Here is a 22,266-nt window from a genome sequence, read left to right as displayed (position 1 = left end):
TACAACACACTTCTCCCTTTCTCCAGCTTCCTAGGGTCCTGCAGAGGTGGGTCAGGTGACTCCCTTTCCTCCCAATTCAAGTCTACAGACTGAAACAGGGCTCCAGCCTAGTTGGTAGGGTGGTATCCTCCTAGTACAGAGAGGTCAAGAAAGAACTCCCCAAGGCACCCAGCTTGGTCCAGAATGGCAGAGGCCACTTCTTCCCCATCCTGGTCCTTCTAGCCCAGGACCTTGGGCTGCTCCAGTCTATACCTAAATTTGCTAACGTTCTGTCCTGGAACAGAAGGAGATGGATTCTTCAGTTCAGGCTTTGACATCTGTCTCTTCAGGACTCCAGGAATTCCTTCCTGGCTTGACACTGCAGAGAAACTCACCTAAGGACTAAGCAGAAATAGGGACCTTCACCCAATTGGTTTAGTCAAAACCCTGGGTTAAATCTATTTGAAATCTGATATAAAACCTTTGTCTCTTCTGGCCATGTTTCAAAAGGCATCTTTACAGAAACTCTCAGTTTATCTCCATCCTGGAAGGAAAAACGCCCACAGTGTACCTCTTATAGTAAATGCTTGGAAGAGCAGATAATGACATCTCATAATACAACAGTCATTTAAAGACCCAAAATAGGCATATGCCCCAGTGTTATAATTACTGAGTCTCTCTAGGCATTTACTCATGAGCTAAGCTTAATGTATGGATTCAAAGTTCATTTCAGGTCGCCTGTTTCAACTCCCGTAAAAAAAGATCTCCGTGAGGCCATTTGGTATTTTTCCTTTGCATTTCTCCTCCCTCATCCAAATAGGAAGAGAAGGAGTCAAGATGAACACACAAATGGAGGCTTGGGAGAGAGTGAGAGAATTAACAAGCTAATCTTTCAGTAGGCAAGTTCTTAAACTGGAGCAATTTGGAGAGAGGAATGAGAGTTTGGAAAGGCTCCAGTGTTGGCCCATGCTCATGGACCCCACCTTCCTGACACAGCCTGGGGGTTAAGGGTTCTTGAAAACAGGCCTGCCTCTCCCAGGGGTGGAGGATTGAAAGAGCCAGTGGTTTGACCCCTTTAGGGCAAGCAGGGTGAGTTGATGTTGGTGAAAATCAAACCTTCACATTGGAAGTATTCTTTGGCCCTGCCAGAAGTCCTACAAAGACGTGGGGGTAATTTAATTGAATTTCTAAAATGTGTGTGGCTAGGAAGGTTTTAATTAAATTTAATATGGTGACTCAAAGATTATCTTTGGAAGAGAAAATTGCTCAGAGGGTTCACCACACCCTAAGCGCTGTCTTTTCTATAACTCACCACCACCACCACCAGTCTCGCCCTTTTTGGAGAAGGGATTTTTCCTTCGTCAGTTTCCCTTCCCCAGATATCTGCCTCTTCGCTGCCCATTTCTGCTCCCCCACTTCTGCAACCCACAAGTCTTCCTTACCTCCAGCATCCCTGGCTTCCTCGTCCGTCTTCACACACATACAGCCCCCTCCCCCACCGCCCCACCCCGCCCCCGCCGCTAGTCGCCTCCGCCGCTCCCACTCACGCATGGTGTAAACTTTTGACCCTCCAACTTTGCGACCCCTCCGGCAATAACACTGGCCTCACCACCCAGGGTCTCATTCTGCTACGCGCCGGCCGCAGAAACCCCAGGGCAAAACGCTTTCCTTACCCCTCCCCCCTTCGCCAATGTCCCCACTCCCCCAGAGCCTTAGACCTGGGCAAGAGGAGTCTTTTGACTATTAAATAACTCCTTGGAAAAAGACGCGTAACCCACCTCCCGCATTTTCAGCGGTCTCTTCTATTGGGATGCCTGGAAGGGCTTTTGACCACCCACCCTTCTTCATTTTTGACACCCGAGTGGGGCCGAGGTTGCCGGACGAGGAGACCTATGGCGAGCAGTAGAATGGGCTGACCTGGAGAAGGGCATTTCTGGGGTGAAGGGTGGAGAGAGCTTGGAGCAGGGGCTCCTCGGGAGCAGAAGGGGCCACTGTGCTCACAGGGCTAGAGGGAGAGTTCAGTGTCCCAACGATGCGGGGGGGCCCGGGGCCACCTTGCGCGGCCGCTCGCTGGCGCCTCAGAGGCCCCAGCCTGGCTGTGAACTTGGTCTAAGGCGGACTCTACTGGCAGCTCCGGGATGTTACAGCCTCTGCCTCTGGTCCAGAGCAGCGGCGGTGCGGCAACCCGTGCGCTTTCGGTTTCCCTTCCGCCCAAATATCGCCTCCCAGACCCCCACCTCTCACTGGGAAGGATTTCCTTTCTCCCTCCTTGGGATCCCTTGGGATTCAGAAAACAGAAAAGAAAACGAATTAGAGAGATGCATGCACCTAAGGACAAGCCTGCAGGAGCCCCGAAATAGGGTATCCTCTATCATGCCTCCAAATCCTTCAAGAGGCGACGCCCCACACAGGCTGGCACTTTCCCTCCACTTCTCCCCTAGGTGTGCCTTTCCGTGCTGACTCCCCACCTTTCCAACTGGCCTGGGTCATCTTTTGGTAAGGCAAAATGGTCTGGGGCCTGCGAGGTACCTTTCCTCCCTAGATGCATTCAGCCCTACCCCACCGGGCTCCGAGGTCAGGGATCCAGGGATCGCTGCGACCAAAACCAGCCGCTGTGCTCCGAAGCCGCAAGGCTCAGCCCGGATCCACTAGGGGAGAGGCAGTCCAGAGGGCGGCCTCGCAGACTGGGAACTGTTTCCGGGGAGGAGAAGCTAGAGGATACTGCAGAGAGTGCATTTTTCTCTCCAAGAGGAACTTTAGGGGGAGAAGAGACAAGAGAGAAGACGCCTAAATCACTGAGAAAAGGAATAAGAAGAGAGGGAAGAGAAACGTTAAAACTTGGAGACAAGGTGCTTTTTGGGATCCGACAGGTTCCCGAATTGCCCGAAGTCCAATACTCTCCAGGCTCCCAAATTTCCCCTCTTCCTCTTGGAGCCTGCAATCAGTAAATTCGCCAAAAGAAAGAACGAAAGATCCGCCTAAACCTGCCGGCGTGCCCCCACCCCCGGTCTACAGCGGCGGAGGTGGCTGCGGCGGTGTGGCCGGCGGCGCGTAATGTATGCTGCAGCGGCTCGGAGCCCCACGTAGGCCGGCGCTGCTGCCCCCGTCTGCTGACCTCTGCATGATCCCGGACTCTATGAATTATTGATGAGATATGAGCGTTGATTTCCCCTTTCAGGATGCAAACTCCATTATATTGTTAAAATGGCGATTTAATCGTTGAGAATAGCTTTGGTGCGGGTTTTTTTCCCCCAACTCATTTGCGCCTCCTTCCTTTTCATTTAACTCTCTTAATTAAATCCTTTAACAGATTTTAATCACTTTTTGGAGGGAGGGGTAGGAGAAAGGAGAAGGCCATAAGACCATCACTACCAACAACAACGGGACGCTAAGCAAAATAAAACAAACCAAATTCGAAAACCGTCATAAGCCTCTACCTTTGAGAAGTCGAAAGGAAGGTGAGGGGGGAGGTTAACCCCTCTAGAAAGGATGCTCGCTAACCTCTGCTGGAGACAGAGCATTAGAGGGCTGGGGAAACCCACCAGAGACAAGGAAGAGTGGGGTGGGGCCTGCAGGAACGACCTGAGGGGTATTTAATCCCCCACCCCGCCAACCATCACCACCATGAGACTTGTGTGTGGAGCTGACTGTAGAGACTAAGTCATTTTTGCCCTTGCTGAGAACTCCAGGGGCTTCAAGCCTGGGGAGGGCCACAGGATTCCTGTGCAGAGGGCCCTCCAATCTCAACCTCAGAGTCCCTTAGGGAGAAATATCCATTCTGCTTAAGGGGCCCCCGTTTTTCCCTTCCCCTCCCCAAACAGCTCTGTTTCCAGGCGGTGTTAATTAATATGGATGTGTAACAGCGCTGCAGCAATCAATAAGTCTCACTGTGGGCAGATCTCAGCCTCAAAATCCGATTACTCTGAAAAACTCCAAAAATGGGGAGGGTTACCAGTATCCCCTCCCTTAAAAGAGGGGAGCTCATTCTTGCTAGCCCTGTCTTCCGAGATTGACCAGGTTGGTCCCCCAAGCTGAGAAGTCCATGCTGGGGAGACTAGCCCTGGGAAGGGACTGAGTTTGGGGGGGTTGTGCTGAGCTTCTGTCTTCTCCATTGCTCAGAATCCTTGGCCTGCAAATCCCAGGGATAAAGGAACCAGGCAAGGAAAGGAGCTGCCTCTTAGATCTTCCCATTCTGCTCACCAGCCCTCAGAGAATAACTTCTCACAGCCAGGGAAGGGTTAAGTGTCCCTGCCACAGTTATGGAGAGGAAGCCGATGAAATATGGGCACTTGGAACTCCAGGCCCAGCTGGCTTTCCTGTTTACACTTCTTTATACTTCCTCCCACCCATTGGCCTCAGAGAAACAAAACAAAACAAATAACCAAATAAAACAAAACAAAAAAAATCAAAATTGAATTGTCCACCGAGTGGTGGCCAGGCTGGCCTCAGAGGGAAAAGAGAAACTGCAGCCTTAATCTCCAGCTGTCACCTCCTGGGGCCTGCCCCAGGTTGAAGATTTGGCCAGAGGGTACCGGCTTGGCTTGTAGCTCAAGAGGTTGAAGCCTGGACTGGCAGGGAGAGAAAGCAGGTGGGAGAGGAGGGAGAGCAAAGCCCTGGAGAGAGTAGAGCAGCTCTCTTAGAGGGAGACAGCCTGGGAGGGCAGGAGGAGAGGACAGAGGTCTGGGGCAGAGGAGAGAGTTCTTGGCATCAGAAATCCCTTCACACCTCTCATTGCCTCCCGCAGCTTGTCCTGACTGGGGTTCAGACAGGACTAGGGTTCAGCTCAGGGAGCCTGAGGTGGAGAAGAGGAAAGCCCAGCCTAGGGCATCTTCTCCAGGACCTGCTTAGAGCTGGAGGAGACCCTTCAAGAGTTTGTTCACTGAGGTGGAAGTGGGCACCCCAATTTGCTCTTTGCCATCCTGGAAAATCCGACCAGATATGCCTAGTAGATGTTAGAGCCTACAGAACTGACATGAGAGGGGGCAAAGAAACAACTTTTCAGGAGCAGGCCTTGCTATCTGGGGTTCTAGCTTCCAGAAGGGCTTTCAGAAAGGGAAGTATATTAGAGTGAGGCCAGGGGCACAATAGGAATGGGGTTCCCCTGGAGACCCAGGTCAGACTCTCCCTTGCAGAGCTCTTTGTCTGCATGTCTGTCAACTCCGTTGCCTTGTAGAGTGGAAGACTGTGGAAGCTGTGCCTCCAGCACTTCTTTATATTTTCAATGGTGCTGGGGATCCTTTGGGAGATGACCTGTGTCTCCTTTCTAAGGGATACAAATGCCCTCATCATTCTTGGGATGATATGTCTTCAAACCAGGGTGACTCTGCTCTTAAAGCCTGTTAAGGATTTCCTGTAAGTCAGGCTTGGGCAGTGGATAGAGAGCTCAGGGAATAGAAAGTGGCTTCAGGAGAAAGAGGACAGGGGGAGAACTCCAATGTCCCTTAATGAGAAAAAGGGAGTCTTATGACCCCATCCTTGTCCCAAAGATCAGAAGCCCCTTGAGGTGCCACATATCCAATCCCAGAAACTACCTATGGCAGTTGGTGAGCTGAATCAAGGGATGGCAGGCTGGTGAAAGTAGGAGTGACAGGGTAGTTAGCCCCATGGGTGTTAAATTGGAGGGGGGTCAATTTGGTGGGGAAGAAGCCTCTGACTTTTAGAAGGGTGACTTTTCCCTAGAAAATAACAGAACCCCTGTGGATCAAACCCTGAAGTCTCTCTGGTTTATGGTTCTACAAAACAAAGGGGCCTTTGAGGGTGTGCCCAGAAAAGAAGAGGTAAAAAGAGAGGAAAAAAGAGCACCTTTCCTATTTTCTCTTCCAGCTCCTGAATCTATTTCCTCCCGACAGTTGAGGGATTTGTATTCTTGAGCTGATTTTATTTGAGGAGGGCTTGCCAGAGTTCTACTTAAACACCTAACACCTCTAGGCAAGAGAAGAAGCTCTTCCCTTCCCCCACTCCTGGTTCAGGAATTAGGTTTTGAATTGGGGGAATTGCCCTCTCTGTCTGCTCCCTAGTCTGACTTCAGGATCCTACTTCGAGCCAAGGAGGAAGATTAGCTTGAGACCAACAGGCTGAAGGTGGAGGCAAAAGCAGCGCTGTGCTCCCCATCCCAGAGAAGCCTGATGAAGCCAAAGATAACCGGAGGGACCTCTTTTTATGGGCTTCAAAGATCGGAAAGCCAGAGATCACCCCAGGGCAAGGTAGCCCACAGCAGCCGCCTACCCGGTGCTTTTTCTCAGCTCAGATGTATCCAGATAAAAGTGCCCAGCGGTGCACCCCCACACACCTCTGACAAATGAATGTCATAAAGTTTCTTTCCGGAGGATGGGGGGATAGTTGTCTGAAGATATCCAGCAGTGAAGTGGCCCCCACCAATGGCCCCTTCTTTCAGCAATACACACCCCTCCTTCCTGGTCCCTAAATTTCCACTGGCACTGAGGGAGCATGGATCCCCCACACAAACCCTTTTCCCCACAAAGTCAGACACTCCTGCTGGTAAAAATCAGGCACCCCCGACCGATGAGGCCTTAAGAAACTGAGAGCACTCATTTCAGGCACCCAGTCCCTTAGAACTGGGCGCATAAAACAGGCTAAATTTCCCCTACATCACCCCACAGCCCCAGGTGGAAACAAGTTTTCTTCCCCCAGTCCCAAGCCCCAGAATTGCAAGGGGTAAAAGCGAAAGCTGAAAGCGACTTACTGCGGGAATGCTGGCCTGGGCCGCCGCTGCCTTCTGGGCTGGTCCGGCTGCTCCAGGCTGGGAGAGTGCTCACCTACCTCTGCCCACTTCCCCACCACAGCGAGCAGTTAAAGTGTCACTTAACATTCTGGAGAATGTGAAATATACTGCGCGGTGTCAACTCCCCAAAACCATAAAACTAACTTTATGGACCTCACGTGACTTTCTCGAGCCAGTGAGGGGTATCTGTCTGACTTCTCGGCGATTTTTACGATCTAACTTCGAGATAAAACCCCTATCCATTTGACATCTAAATGTCATAGCGACTTTTGGGATAGTTTGCTATCGACAAAGGGAGACAAAGTCAAGGGGTGAAGGGAAAGGAGGGCCAAGTAGAGCCTCCACGACCCTCGGCTTCCTCCTCACCAGCTCCACCTCCCTCCAAGTCCAGTAAGAAGTTGGGCCAAGCTGGAAGGGATTGACCGGGTAAGTGTCCAGACTTGACTCTTGTGCTCAGGGTGGAGGCTGACTTGGATGGAGGTAGACTGGGCCCTAGCCCTGGGCCAGGCTGAAAGGGAACCAGGGGTCTTTCTGAAAGGACCCTAACTCCTAATCAAGAGGGAAGATCAGTTGGGCCCTTGGAGAGAAGGAGCCCTTGATAAGGGTAGGGAAGGCTGAGGGTGAGAGAAATCCTTTGAAATCCAGCTGAATTTTTTTTTTTTTTTTTTTTTTTTTGCTTTAGTTGGTGGCAGAGCTGAATTGGGACTTGGAGTAGGAGACAGGGGGGTGGGCAGGCCTCTACCACTCCCAAAAGGCCAGGAGCCTCCTGCTGAGGACTTAGGCCCAAATTACTTTCCCAGAAGTTTTCCAGAGGCTTCCTTGGCCAGCTAGTGGAAGACCAGGATGAAGTCTAGCTGCCCCAGCCCCACATGGGGTTTCTGGGCCTTGGAGTCCCCCAGGCATGAAGGTCTGTTCCCTGGCCCAAGCACTGTTGACCAAGCCAGTGACTTACATGGCTGAGAAGAGCTGTTGGGGAGCAGCCTACTTTTTCTTCCCTGCACTCCAGATCTATTGAGAATGGTGCAGGGTGTGCCCGGGATGGGAGAGGCAGACCCCTCGGAGAAAAGACAAGTGGAAGGGCAGTGGAGTGGGGGAAACATTTATTTGACTTCCAGGAAAGCTACAAACAAATACCAAAAGCGAATCACTGAGACAGGCCCCGCAAAGACAGATTTCACACATAGCACAGCATCCACTCGCTCACTACAAATGGTCTTGGAAGCAAGATGGGTAAGGGAGAGATGGGTCTGACCCAGACTATCCCCATATTTACAAGCTTTGGGCCCTCTAGCCAGACCCATGGATTCACAGAGAAATACACAAGACATTTTGCACTGAGGATCATTTTTGTTTCCGTATACTCCCAGACCAGGCCTTCTGGGGCCTACCCAGGCAGCAGGAACTTAAATCTCACTATCTTCTTTCTCTCTTCTCAATACCATCCCTTTGGTCCTCCCTAGCCCCTTCCCACCCTAGGACCAAGCCCCTAGGAGACTTGGGCCTAGGGAGTGAGGAGGGAGGAGGAGGAGAATGAAAAGGGACTCCATCTCCGAAGCCAGCTCAGCTTGACCCCACTGCGGCACTACCCCACCTCAACTGCTGCCCCTTACAGAAGTTTCCAGCTGAAACTCAAAATACAGCGATCATCTTTTTATAAATAAGTTAGAACACAGATGGGGAGGGGAGAGTTCATATTAAACATGCGAATTTCTTTTTTTTTTTTTTCCTGGGGGAAAGACTGCAACCACAGACACAAACATTCAGAAACACTGGCGGATTTGGGACAAGCAGAAGGGAGTTGGGGGCATGGAAGGAAAATAATAATAATAATAATAATAATAATTAACAATAATAACAAGATAACCAGTCCAGGAGAGAGGGAGCCACAGGAAGACCTAAGACCAAACGAAATATCGTAACACAAGGCCGGGGCGAGGCAGGCTTGTGGGAACCGGTCCCCAGCGGGCGGCGGCAGAGCGGGGAGGATTGGAGGGGCCAGGGCTGGGGGTGGCACGGGCTCTTGGGCCGCTGGGCTCCTCTGGGCGGGCTCAGGGCTGGAAGGCGCTGCCAGCTGTAGCCAGGCTCATACTTTTCAATTTGTTGTCCTTCTTCCACTTCATGCGCCGGTTCTGGAACCAGATCTTGATCTGGCGCTCGGACAGGCAGAGTGCGTGGGCGATCTCGATGCGCCGTCGCCGGGTCAGGTAGCGGTTGAAGTGGAACTCCTTTTCCAGCTCCAGGGTCTGGTAGCGGGTATACGCGGTCCGGGCCCTTTTCCCGTCCGGCCCGGTCATATCTGGAGCAGATAGAGGAAAGCCGCAAGGCAACGTTATTCCGGTTAAGGGAGGGGGCACTGGGTGGGAGGGGGCGGGGGAGCAGGACCCAGGCGTCCCGGCACCCAGCTCACCACAGCTCCAATCCTCTCTACTCCAGATGCCCACATTCAAGCTCGATTTCTGCACCCCTTTCTACTGCATCCCCCACTTCTGCAGGCAGCCAGTGCGCCCGGCTTTGTCTCTTGCTCGCTCCTAGTGCCTCACCCTTGGCTGGGCTCAGGCGGCCGCTCGCCCCGGGAGGGAGGAGAGCGGTTGCACTTTTGCCCCGGAAAGCTCCTTTTACTGCTCACCCCTTCTTTGCTAGCGACAGTCTCAAAATTTCAGGGGTAAGCAGGACCCTTCCCCACATTATATGAACCCCATCCTTTATCCTAAAGCTGGTTCAGCTGCGCTAATAAAAACCTAAGCCGAAGCTGGAAACAAATTATTAAAAATACCCCCCTCTTAACAGAGAGACCCTTTTTGGCTCTGTCTACGAAGCTATGAGGCCCCTCTTAGATACTTCTCCCCCTTAGAAAAATGAATCTATATTTAGGGTAAAGCCAAGCTCTCCTTGTCCCCCCCATCCCACCCCAAAACGCAGAGAAGGAAAGCCGAGAAGACAAAAAAGAGAGAGAATTACCATGGCTGATGTGAAGCTTCCTCATCCAGGGGAATATCTGCGGAGTCTGCCCCTCGGGCGCGGCTGTGGAGGTGGCCATGGGCTCTGGCTGCGCCCGAGCTAGGCTGGGGCTGCTTAGCTGGCTTGCCGCTTCCTCAGGCTCCGAGGACGCGCTGGCCTCGTCTATTTCGGTGAAATTGGCGCTGGAGCTGGCTGAGGTCGCCTGGTCGGAGGGGGACGAAGCAGAGGGCTTGGCGCCGTGGCTGTCGCCGTTGGTGCAGGGCAGGGACTCGGGCGAGGACAGGGAGCAGCTCGAAGCCGCTTGCCTGAAGCGGGGCTCCTGGGCGGGCGCGGGAAAGGCGCGCGAGCTCTCGCCCACCGCCCCAAAGTGGCTGGAGGAGGCCGAGGAGCGGTTGACGCTGAGGTCCATCCCATTGTAATTGTAGCCGTAAGAGCCGGTGTGCATGGCAGCGGGATCCCTGTAAGAGCCGCTCAGAGAGCTGCCACTGCCATAATTTAGCAACTGATAGTCCGGGCCATTTGGATAACGCCCCGAGAAGGAGTTTACAAAGTACGAGCTCATTTGGGTGATTTTGGAGGGCTTGATTTGTGGATCGTGGTCGTTATAACCCTGTGCTTCACGATTTATGATGTATTAATGAATTATAGCGATGCACTGTACTTCGTTTTGCTATGTATGCGGCCAAATATGGGGGGGGGTTGGAAGGGGGGTGGGGGGGCGTTAGGGAATCACGTGCTTTTGTTGACCAGTCGTAAATTCTCGCTGATGACCTCAAGAGGTAATTCATGCTCTATGGTTACAAATAATGACGATCCGAGAATCGTTAGGGCCGATTCAATGCGAGCCTCCGAGAGAGGGGGAAAAAAGGAGAAGGGGGAGAAACAGAGAGAAGGTTGGCTTTGGCCTCTGAGCAGAGCGCGCCACCTCCCGGCGACCGACGGGAGCGCGGGCGTGAGACCGCCATGGCGGCGGGCGGCTGCCTCCCTGCTGGCTCCCTGCAGGCTCCCTGCAGTCGCCGGGAGAGAAAGAAACCCGGCCAAGGCTCAGCCACAGGGTTGAGCCTTTTAGAGCAGGGGTTGGGCTTTTTACCCACTTTCTTGTGGGTGGGGTTAGCCTCTCTATTTGGTTCTTTCTCCCTACATCATCATTGTCGTTATTATTTTAACTTTGGATGAGAAGATCAAAGATAGAGTTGCTTTTCCCTTTCTTGGGCTTTGCAAGTCTCCGAATTGGAGGCGGAAATGGGGGAAGGGTTGGAAGTTGTGTGTGAAAAACAATTATTGCAACGGGTTTTCCCCAGGAGCTTAGCCCGGCCTGCATCCTGGTGGAACTGCTGTTACCGGTCCACAGCGCCCAGGCCGAGCCCGCAGGGCTGGGCGGGAGGCTTGAAAAAGAAGGAGAAGCGTTCACTTCTCCTGGGCCACTTGGAAGTTCGAAATCCCCTTCCGGACCTCCTTGGTGGTCCTTAGCCCAGGCGTGGGGAGTGACAGAGCAGGACAGGGACCCCAGAAACCGAGCACAGCTGGGGCTAAGCGGCCTAGTTGCCGAAAAGACTGCAGCGGCCACCGCGTCTGCTGCTTGGGTTTGAGTAGTAACATGTGTCTGAGAGTTTGTAAAGCGGGATCCCTTCCCCTCCTCCTCGGCTATTGCATTCGGAGGCCCCACTACAGGCCCCTCACTCGCAGCTGGGCAGTTTGAGAATTTGCCTGGTGGCAGCCGCCTTCCCGGAAAAGGGGTTCCAAGGACCCGCATGCTTTGCTGAGCACGCTGGGCGGCCAGAGACCGCCGCAGCTGGTCTCCTATTAGGAGGGGACTATTTTCTTTAAAAATAAGAAAGGAAGCGAGAGGGCGGAGGAAGAAAGGAAAACAGTGGCCGCAGCTTGCCTTCTGGGTGCCGGTGCAAGCAGAGAGAGAATGAGCCATTCTGGGTTGAGAGGATGACACTAAATGCCCCATCACCTGGCCTCCTGCCCTGGGGTCTCCAAGGAGCAAGGGAAAGTTGTGCCCTTCGGCCTGTGCCTGGCTGGTGGCTTTACATTCCCCTACTTGAGGCTGATCTCCTACTTGAGGTGGGAAGGGGCACCTGGAGCCTTCAGCTGCAGGGTGAGAGATACCCAGTGGCCCCATTTTTTAGTCTCCAGAGCCACAGGCCAGGAGCGGAGGGCCAAGGCTGGCGAAAAAACCTGGCCATGTGGACGGGCCAAAGACCAGGGGTCGCTGCGAAGGTGAGGACAGAAAAGCGCTGCAGAGGCCCCCAGACTATGGCTCCGTCTCCGCCAGAGAGCTTTAGGGGCCTCAGTGGCTCCCTTAGTGCTGTGTATACACGAGGAAAGGCTAGAGAATGAGAGGGACACAGCCCCTCTCCATCCCCCAAGTCTGCACGGGGAGAAGCGGCTGTGAGCCTCAGCACCAGGGAAACGCAGCGCTGGGGCCTGGGCAGGACTGATCGCTCCAGCCTTTATCTCAGCTGTAACTTTCCAGTCGAACAGGGCTCGCTTCGGCGGGCCAGGGCTCTCGCCTTTGCTGAAGAATTCTGGCTCAGGAAAGATGGAGAGGCTGGGGGTTGAGGAGAGAGGAAAAAATGGCAGGGGAGGATTGGAGGTGACCGAGCGTGGAGTTTTCACATCTTTATTATTGTTGCTGTTATTATTATTATTATTATTATTATTATTATTATCATCATCATCATCATCATCATCATCGAAGTATTTCACGTCCAGAGCTAAGACAAGACTACAAACACAACACATAGAAAATTAATAAAATAGAACTTTGTTTTCTTCTGAGGCTCCTCTTCTTACTTCTAGGTAGTATGTGCTCCTTCCAGTGGCTTTGGGGAGGGGGTGGGAGAGACGACAGGTCTGGGATCAGGGAGTCTTCAAGGCCCCCGCTGAGGGGACAGCGAATCTACCATTGAACCGTGCACAGGGGACATGGACAAAATGAGACGCGACAGGGACAAGAGCATTTTGCTCTGCTTCCAGGAAACATCAAGTGAGTCCGCTCCTCAGTTCTCACCAGGAAGCCTGATCAGGCTGAGGCGAGTTCCTCGGGAAGGAAGGGCGCGCGGGATGCTGGGTGGGCTCGAGTAGTGAGGCCTCGGAGCACCCGCCGGGAGCTGTGCGGGCGGGGGCGTCCAGGAGAGCGCTGGGCCCCGCCTGTCTGCGCCGGAGAGCAGGTCTCCTGGCTCCCCCACCCGAGAGCCTTCCTTCCCGGGTCTCTCTGACGCCCTCGGCTCCCCACAGGCCTTTCCCCTCGCGTCCTCCCTCCCTTTCCAGCACCTTCACTCGGCCTGTTTTTCTTCCTCCTCCTCGGCACTGAGCTGAGACGCGCTGAGCAGTTTGCTCTCCTTTTTCCACTTCATGCGTCGGTTCTGGAACCATATCTTGATCTGCCTCTCCGTCAGGCACAGGGCGTGCGCGATCTCGATGCGCCGCCGCCGCGTCAGGTAGCGATTGTAGTGAAACTCCTTCTCCAGCTCCAGCGTCTGGTAACGTGTGTATGTCTGGCGGCCTCGCCGGCCGCTGGGCCCAAAGGAGGAACCTGTTACGCAGAGTGGAGATGCTGAGGCCTGCGGTCACCGGGCCCAGGGCCCCCTCCCCTAGTCGACCCTCGAACACAGACTCCAGCCAGTACCGGGATGCCCTCTATTCTGCCGGCTCCCTTCCCCCGTTTCGCACTCCTCCAGCGCCCCCTCCAGATTCCCTCCTAGTCTCCTAGGCCTGTGCCGTCTGTCTAGACTCTAGATGGGGGAGGGGAGGAGCAGTTTGAACTCCCACCTGAGCCTGGGGGGAGGGGCTGGTCAGGTGTGTCTCTTCCTAGTTGCATCTTGTCTGTCCCTCCCTTTCCATCCATCTTGTTCCCACCCCCCGTCATCCCCCCAACCCAATGATAAATCCAGGCCGTTAATCCGTAATGACGTAGATCGATCCATAGTCCACATTAACGGCTCCTCACTTTCGAGTCCGGCTAATGGACATCAGTTGGGACTTAAGGCCAACAAATAATCCAACCTGAGACCCCGCGCCTGTTTCTCCCTCTCTCGCTCCGCCTGCTCCCTCTCTCTTCCTTCCCCTTATTCCTCCTCCCTCCTCTGACTACCACCCCTTTCCTGGTGCCTCATCTTGCCCCAGCTCCCCACCCTCAGGGAAACACAGTCCCAGACAGACTCAACTCTTCCTCTTCAGCGTCACCCCCTACCCCCTTGCATGACGCACTCCGTTTTTAATGGAGCCGTCTTTGGTTGGGGAACCCTACCAGGGCTGGGAGAGGGGGGTTGGGGGCTCAAAGTAAAGCCAAGCCAGTGACTGCAGGCTCCTGCTCCCTTCCCTGTCCTGGAACCCCGGCTCTGGCCAGGCGCCCCAGGAGAGCACACTTGCTCCCCATGGCTCCCAGTGCGGCTGGGACTTTGCAAACTTTGTAACTCCTGCCTAATAGGGGACACAGCGAGAGACCCCCGGCCGGCGCCCAATCTTCTTCTATCTCCTAACTGAGATGCCCACCCAGCACCCTGTGGGAGATTGGGGCAGGGGGCGCTCACTAGTTCTGTGTCCCGGGGTGGGCGCCCAGGGGAGCCGGGGCGACGGCGACGGGAAGTCTCACTCACTGTTGCACGAATTCATCCGCTGCATCCACGGGTAGACCGGAGTGGAGCACTTCTGCTCTTCTGTCTCGCCGAACACGCTCTTGTCCTGCGCGCAGTCCGACTTCCGCGGCTCGGGGTGGAACGGGGGCTGCTCGTCGGCGCCGGAGAGTGCGCAGGCCGACTCTTTCTCGCGGTAGAAGGCCGGCGCCGGCCCGTAGTCGCAGGGCGCCGCTCGGCCGTAGCCACCGCCCGCCGGCGGGTAATAGGAGGAAGTGGCAAAGCCCTTGTCCTGGCCCGGCCCTGGCCCGTAGGGCGCGGGGTAATGTCTCAGCGGGTCCGCATAGCCCGACGAATAGAGCGGTAGCTGGCCCAGGAAGGACTCCTGCCCGCTGGCCAGAGTGACGGGGAAGGTGGAGTTCACGAAATAGGAACTCATTGGGAGGGGAGGCGCGCGCGGCCGCTGCTGCTCCGCCGGGTTTATGATTTGTTGTGTTTTATAGTCCGAGCGCCGCGCCTATTAGTAGTATATCCGAGATTGGGTTTTAGCTGAGGGGGGATGGCGAGGTGCCAGTGAGGGCCAGAAGGAAATACAACCATCTGATCCAACACTGACCAATGGCAGAGGCAGGAATTGTCAAATAGCACCCAGGAGGAGCGCAGCCCGCACGAGGGACCCGCGCACAAACCTATCAACCTTTTTTTTTTCCTCCTTCTCCTTCGCCTTTCTCCTCTCTCTCCCCAACAACACAACGCGTCCTGTTCCACCTACGTAGGATCTGTGAAACAGGCTCAGTGCCTTTGAGGGAGGAGGGAACGTTTAGATTGAGACCACCCCACTCCCGGGTGATTAAATAAATATGTCTCTCCCCCACCCCACGCAGGATTGGAAAAAGTTAATTGTGTTTTCAGAAAAGTTAACCCCTGCGTTGCTTCGACCCCTTCTCTCCAGGGAGGGGTGGGTAAATGTCTCCGAATCGCCTTGAGAGAGAACTAAAGAAGGTTTGTTTCTAGGGTTTTGTGTCGGTAGAAGGTGAGAAGAGTTCTCCGCTAAGATAAGCAAAGAAGAAACACCCTCCTCCCCAGGTTTTGAACATCGTTTTTCCTGTTTATCAGATCTGCTCTGTCTCCTCCAAGCCTCGGCTTATTGTTCCTGCTTCTCCACAACCCTTCTGGTCTGAGGGGGCAGGCCAGATCCCACTGCCTAGAAGACCCAGAAGAGGAGGAGCTGGCAGGAGGGACTGAGCCCAAGCTTCCCCTTCTGACTCTGTGGCTAGACTAGGAGCTTCTTGGAAGGCGGCGACGAGGGTGGCTGCCCAAAACATTCTGCCTGGTTCTAGTATGCAGCTGCTCACCCTTGGCAGGGGAAGGGGCACTGGGGAAAGGGACTAGCCCTCTCCTCACTTGGTGATATGGAGTGAAGGAGTGAGGGGTATCCCTCAGCCTAGGTGGCTTTATTTGTCTGATCCCTATCCTGCCTGCAACCCTCACTCCAGTACCCTCTGCAATCCCAAAAGACTTAAGAATAGCCTGGGCTATAGGATTTTCAGGAATCAGGGATGTCCCAGTAAATCTGGGCACAAGGAAGAAATCATTCTTCTTCCAGTTGTGGGCTTCAAACCCTCCTGATAGTTGAGGCAGTCAGAGACCACTGGGAAGAAATGCATCCTCACTCCTCTTCTAAGTCTCTGTAGGAGCTGCCAGTTCTTTTTAAAATTAATTCTTTCCCAAGACTTGGTTTTTGCTTTAGTTTGATAGGGAGAGAAGGTCGTTTGCATTCTCTTGGGGACTCAGCAGGCTGCTTCCAGCCATCAGCCAGCATCCCCTCTCCCTTCTGTCTGTATCTCAGCATTGCTACAATTCCCTCCCACACCCTGTGTTTGTATCATCAGCTTTGCTGCCTTACAAATTTGGGTGTGTCAGAGAATGTATGTCTCTGGCTCTTTCATCCAAGGAAAATGAGCATTGAGCCCAGGCTGGGAGACAGGGCCACAGTGCATTTTCAACATTCTAATATACATACACAGGCCAAGTAGTGAAGGGTGACAACCTTCACACCTGGGGACAAGAAGGGGCCAGGGCATGGAACAAAGTCAGATGTCAGGCCAGGCTGACCCTCCTCTGCCTTGTCCTTCCTTTGGGCTCCTTTTTCTGGCCAAGTTCTGCCCACTGAAGATGGTACAAGACACTAGGGAAGGTGGCAGGGGACTGAGCTTGGATCACCAAGGGTGGGAACTTATTTGGTTGCAACGTGGTCTCCAAGGCTCTCTAAACTCAGGGCAACTTCTTGGCTGTACCTTAATGGCAAAATAGCCATCCCTAGATGGCCTCCAATTACTTCCTAACCTGACTCTGTGGGAGTGTTTGATAAGCATTTAAGAAAACAAATTTAAACCCCCTGATAATGAAGAAGGATAAATATTCCATATCTAGGTATGGCTGGGCTTGCTTCTAGAGAGGACTAGGGGCCATTTGAACAGGGGGGGAAAAGTGGGAGAGAGTACCTGCATGCACCTCCCTGCCTACTGCTGAGGCTGAGCCCTGGGCCTCAGCCTTCCCTGCCTCCTCCCTGCCCACAATGTCTCCATCCTAGCACTAAATAGTGTGGTTTTCTCAGTGAAGTCTGAACAAAATAAGATCTGGTGAGGAAGGGAGCATTTCCCTGTGTCAGAAGCAGGGAAATAATTGCCTTATCTTTAGAGTCACAGCCCCCAAATTAACCTCACCTCTGCAGGTTGCTTGTCTGGAGATGGAGCCACTACGGGCAGGGCCTGGGCGCCTGGAGTCGGGCATGAAAGAAAATAGCGCCTCATCGCTCTTATCTAAGCCCAGAGGTATTTATGAGCGTTTATTCGTCTGATCCGTTTGTTTGGGAAAAAGAGCAGGCGGGCAGGGCAGGCCAGAGACCGACTCCTTTCTGGAGCCAGATCCCTACGAATCTGTCTGTGGTTCGGTCCACCGCCTCTGTCTGTCTCCTTGGGGGAATATGTAAATACACAGCGGGCTCAGCCATCCGCCAGTCTGGGGTGTCTCTCCCTGCCTCAATGAGGAAGTGTGTGTTCAGAGAGATGGATAGAAGTGTGTACCAATTCTTGAGTACATAACAGAGGGATTGTACAGATACCCCACAGGCAGGATTTATAATTGTAATTTTCTATGCTGTGAGTCTGCAGTCCTGTGGGCAAGCTAACATATTCCAGCTCCCAGGAAAATGTTTCCTAAGTTGTGTTCAGTTCGGGAGTAAAATTCTTGATAGGTAACCTCAGGAGGGATATTTGCATGTGTGTGTGTGTGTGTGTGTGTGTGTGTGGTGTGGTGTGTGTGGGAGGGTGCTGAGACATTGTCCAGGCTTCCAATTTCCTCTAAGCTATAAAGCCCTCTCCCTCAGCTCTTTGAGGTGATGAGCACCTTCCCCCACCACCCCCAACTTTGGCTGGGGTGGGGTGGGATGAAAATATTTCAACTCAATTCTCGTCCTGGACTCTGTTTCTCTGGGTTTGGGGAACATAAATAAATGTTCCCAGGGGTACTGAGTGATCACTCCCATAGGTTGAGGGAGGCTGTTTAGATGAGACACTTTGCCCTAAAATCGGCCCCTCCAAATCAAAGTACAAAGACTTCATTTTCATTATGCAAAGGAGCGGCATCCTCTTTTATCTTTAGGGGAGTGAGCAGTAGTGCTGAACCCACTCTCCCGGTTTCCTACCCGCAGGTCCAGGGGACAACCTGAGGGCCCTGAAGTGTTTCAATACCATGTACCAGCTTGACTTCTCTACATGTCCTTTGGATTGCCCAAAAGCAAAATCTCAGAGCGGCCAAGGACCTTCTAGGGCTGGCTCCCTCAGGGCCTCCTATAGAGCAGCTCCTTGAGTCGGGCCTTATAGCCACCAGAAAGTGACCTCGCCGCAGGAAAGCTATAAAGAGCTGCTCCAGAGGCGCCGAAAGCGGGTGAGGGCTGCAGCCACAGTGTTTGTCCCCAGCACCACCAGGCCCCTTAACCTCGTCAGCTCCTCTAGCCCTCGGCCAGACTCTGGCCACACCTTGGTTTGCCTGGCACCGCAGGCAATTTCCTGGAACCCCACCCCCACCCAGGAACGGGGACCACAGCACCTTTAAAGGAACTGCCAGAGCTTCCTCCTACGGCTTGAAAGCCCAAGCTAATCAGTAACCCGTGAGACAGGGGCCAATATTCAAACGCTGCAGCAGAGGCGCATAGCCTAGCCCTGGCCACCCCCTCTTGGGAAGGAGGTCGAGTTAAGCCGGTGTGGAGGGTCCAACAGGAACGGAAATTACGACGGTGTGGTTCCTTAAGGATTTGGCCCCAGTCCCACTACCAAATTTTTCCCAAATCATATTTAGGTCGACTTCGCTTGAAAAGATCGAGAATGGAGGAGGGGATCGGCACTCACTTGCAGACATCAACAGTTTCCAGAAAATTCGGTTCAATTCCTTCACCACGGACCCACCAACCAAGGAGCTGGCAAAACCCACTAACCAACCAGGAGAACACAGACCCGGTTTGTCTTTTGACAACCGAGTGGAACTGACGGGGCCGGCGCCTGCCCTGCGGGTCCCCTCCCTTGGCTGAGAAGAAAACCAAATAAACCTTGAACAGCCTTGGCTTCGGATGTCTCAAGCGGCCTCATCCTCTCCCGCGCCTTGGTGGGGTGGGGGTGGGGATGGCGGTGGGGGTGTCGGCTCTGATCCCTCCACCCTTTGATTCAGGGCCCCTGCCCGCTGGAAGCAGAATTAGACCTTTTTAAATATGCCCTAGAGGAAGCCGCTTCCCTTGCCAGCCGCCAGGTTTGGGGCTAGGATGGGCGGGGACGGGGGCAGTGGGAAATTGGGGATGATGGGTGGAGGAGAGACTTCTGTTCTCTAACTCACACCGGGGAACCAAGATCTAGCTGAGAGCGTCGGTGTGGGCCCGAAATCCCCCGAATCCCGTGGACCCTGCGAGGCCGGGGCTCCAGGCGTCGGGCACCTCTGGACAGTGTCGCGGGACTTGCGGCGCCGAAGCCGCGTGTCTCCGAACGGACGGTAGATGGCAGCAGACCGCATAATTTGGGTCACAGCGAACTGTCTAAGGGAGGATTTATAACCCCCCAAGACTACAGGAGAAAAAGACCTTTAGTATGGGTGGGTTTGGGAAATTTTTCCCTTGAGAATAGTCCCCGAGTGCCGTGGGTGCTGGCGGAGAACTCTAGCTACGAAGCCCAGCGGTCCCTCCAGGCGCCCAGGCCGGGCCTGAACCTAGGGCATCTACCTGGGGCCACAGAGCCGCCTCTTCCGCGCCACAAGTGGCAGCGTCGTCCCTCTCCTAGCTTAGGACTGAGATAATAAATATATCCCCACTTCCAAAACGCCCCAGACCCTGTAACTCCGGGACAAGCAGAGGCCCGAGGCTGAATGTCCTGCATCTGGTCTTAAGAAAGAGAAAAGCAATCACATGTTCGTGCAAACCAGACTAAAAATCACAATTTCTCCTGCCCTCCACAGCCAACATCACTTATCTCTTGGCTGGAAGCTTCCCCAGAAGCTCCCTTACCCCATTTTTAAGTCCTTGCCTCAAGGCTGGCACCTACTTCCACCCCACGAGCTACTTTAGGAATCTCTGTCACCTGCCCAATGTTCTCCGCCCTCCCCACCCCCTAGAAGGCCTGACTGAGGGATAAAATTGGACACCCGAGGGACGGGACTGTCTGAGCTCAGTGCCAGTTAGCTTTTCAGTTTAGACGCCGCTAGGTCCCATAATTGGATTTTCTTTTTATTTTCTTCTTTCATTTCTTTCTCTTTTATTTTTATTTACAAGCCTAAAACAAAAAGGCACTTAACAGCTTCTTCACAATCACCATGTCTGGACCCAGGAAAGTTTGAAATGTTATCATATCAGACACACACATGGCAATTTTTTCCTCCACCGAAATCCACACATCCCATACCAATACAACGCAAGTAATAGAATCAGTATCACGCAGAAACCAACAGCTGTAACCTACCGCATTAAAACCACAAAACTGTCTCCCTGTAGAGCGAGGCTCCCTCCTGCGGGAGTGGCGAGATACTTGGGCATTCTCGGGCAGGCTTCCTGGTGAGGGGGGAGTCTCCCTCATTTTTGGTGTTTCCACCCACAGCCCTTTAATTTCAAAAATGTCTCCGAAGGGAGATAGTAAACATTTCTCTGTAAATTGTCTTTTCTGTGTTTCTCTAGCCGTTTCCTCTCCCTCGCCGGCCTCGGCGGAGATTCCAGGCCCTATAGAAACCAGGACGTCCCTTAGCGCCACCGCCTCACATGCCAGTGCTGCCGGGAACCCAGCGATATCCGCACCAGGCAAGAGAACTGCGCTGGGGCAATAGCCAGAGGCCGAGACAAGGGAGGGATGGCAGGAGGGGGAGGGGCAAGCCCGCGGAGGCCAGAACCACTGGCTTCTTTGGGTGCCACTGAAGCCCAGATACCCCCCATCCTCTCTTTCGCACCCCCCCTTGCTTGAGTCTCTCCTCCAAGCTTAAAAAGGCGACTTAGAGCTGGTCTCCTGGCCCTCTTTTGATTCCTCTTCCCGCTTTCCCTGCCTTGGCTCCCCCTCCAGGAAGCAGCCACCCATATCTCCACCACTGAATTTCCTGGGAAGCTTCTCCCTGCAGCGCCCAGAGGTGGGGTTCAGCCCCGTCTTGGAACGGGGGAGGAGGGAGAAAACCCCAAGCCCCACCCCCACCCTACAAAAGCGATGCAAAAGAACAAGAAGAAAATTGTAGAATCTCCCTTACCTTTGCAGACCTTGGGATTTTTTCCCCCTCCGGATTTAAAGGAATGGGTAGGGAGGAAGGAAGGAAGGAGTATTCAGTTTCTTCTTCAGCTTCCAGATAATATTGTCCCAACGTGAGAGCCGTTGCTTCCCCTTCTCTGACTTGGGAGAGAGGGTGTTTCATTTTTCTGACATTTGCATAGAAAATGGAGTAAGTTCTGGCTTTGAAAAATAGTATCGGGCTGCAGTCCTGGGCAGATTGTCCATTTACCCTCCATGGTGACTAAAATCCCAGATCAGTGAGCAAATTAACTTAGGAATCAAAATTATTTTTGGTTCTCTCTTTGTGTAATTCCCACCCCTCCTTCTCTCCCTCTCCCTCTCGCGCTCTCTCTCTCTTTTCTCCTCACCCCCCTCTCTCGTCCTCTCTCTCTTTTGCTCTATCGAGCTGATACTGAAGTACAAAAATATCAAGAGGCTGGAGCCCTGAAGGACGACAGTGCTCCGACCTAGGTGTGGTGTCCAAAAGAATGCTGCATTATAACCACCAGGGAAATGATAAAAAGTTCATGTTCACGATCGCCCGGCCACATGACCGGCGCCGGCCAATCGCTGGATTCAACCACTCATAAACTTCTATCACAAAGTTGTAAATTTTCATAAAACAACAAGGAATTTATTGCATTTCTTCATGGCTGCTCCACCAGCAACCCTTTTCTCAGTCGCCATCTTCTTTTCTTCTCCTTCTCTCTTTTTGGGGAAACCCCAATCTGAGAAGGGGTGAGATTTGGGGGGCAGGAAATCAGAGTGTAAAAGCCATAACGGTACAGCTGGGAAGGGGGTTCTTTTCCGAACCTCCCCACTCTCCACAGGAGCTCTGCTCCCTCTCCTAGTAAAGGTCTACCCCAAATCCTCTGCATAGGGACTGTTCTGAGACAATTTTGGGGTGAGGCAGGAGCAGGAAACGGTGTCTAGAGTTGCCACCTGCATAAGGGCAAAATGAAAGCTTCAGTGTCCCCTCTCCCCCTCTGAACTGGCCCCCTCATTCCTAGCCCTGTAGACAGCAGGACCCCCACGTGTGAGGCTTGCAGCATTGCAGGCGTGGGGGCCTTAGATTCCCTAGGGCTTAGTTTTTGCCCCAGGAGGAAAAGTGGCCTGGATGGGGGCCAAGGCAGATAGTCTGACAACCTGATTCTCGCCTCCGGAAACCAGTAACTGGGGGAGGGTAAAGCCGGATCCTGGCTTCTCCCGCCCAAATGCA

General features: G+C 53.5%; 3 protein-coding genes across 3 annotated transcripts in view; all 3 read right to left on the bottom strand.

Annotated features, from left to right (window-relative positions):
* HOXB3 (homeobox B3) overlaps positions 1-7,042 on the bottom strand; it is a 41,597-nt gene extending 34,555 nt beyond the window's left edge. The window contains exon 1 of the mRNA XM_055101111.3: positions 6,683-7,042. The gene's annotated coding sequence lies outside the window, so the exon portion shown is untranslated. The remainder of the gene's footprint in view (positions 1-6,682) is intronic.
* A 762-nt stretch (positions 7,043-7,804) lies between these two features.
* HOXB5 (homeobox B5) lies at positions 7,805-13,223 on the bottom strand. The gene is made up of 2 exons (XM_003827503.6): positions 9,680-13,223; positions 7,805-9,017 (listed from the first exon to the last, which is right to left on the bottom strand). Exons 1-2 carry the CDS (start codon positions 10,239-10,241, stop codon positions 8,770-8,772), a joined length of 810 nt encoding a protein of 269 aa, XP_003827551.1. The 5' UTR covers positions 10,242-13,223; the 3' UTR covers positions 7,805-8,769.
* HOXB6 (homeobox B6) lies at positions 12,293-21,551 on the bottom strand. The gene is made up of 3 exons (XM_063598648.1): positions 21,028-21,551; positions 14,287-14,779; positions 12,293-13,223 (listed from the first exon to the last, which is right to left on the bottom strand). The coding sequence occupies exons 1-3, from the start codon at positions 21,187-21,189 to the stop codon at positions 12,964-12,966; spliced, it is 915 nt and encodes a 304-aa protein (XP_063454718.1). The 5' UTR covers positions 21,190-21,551; the 3' UTR covers positions 12,293-12,963.
* Positions 21,552-22,266: the final 715 nt, after the last annotated feature.

The sequence above is a fragment of the Pan paniscus genome, chromosome 19, assembly GCF_029289425.2.
Source record: "Pan paniscus chromosome 19, NHGRI_mPanPan1-v2.0_pri, whole genome shotgun sequence".
Taxonomy (NCBI): Eukaryota; Metazoa; Chordata; class Mammalia; order Primates; family Hominidae; genus Pan; species Pan paniscus.
The sequence above is the reverse complement of the archived record's forward strand: the minus strand, read 5'-3'. Positions and strand labels throughout refer to the sequence as shown.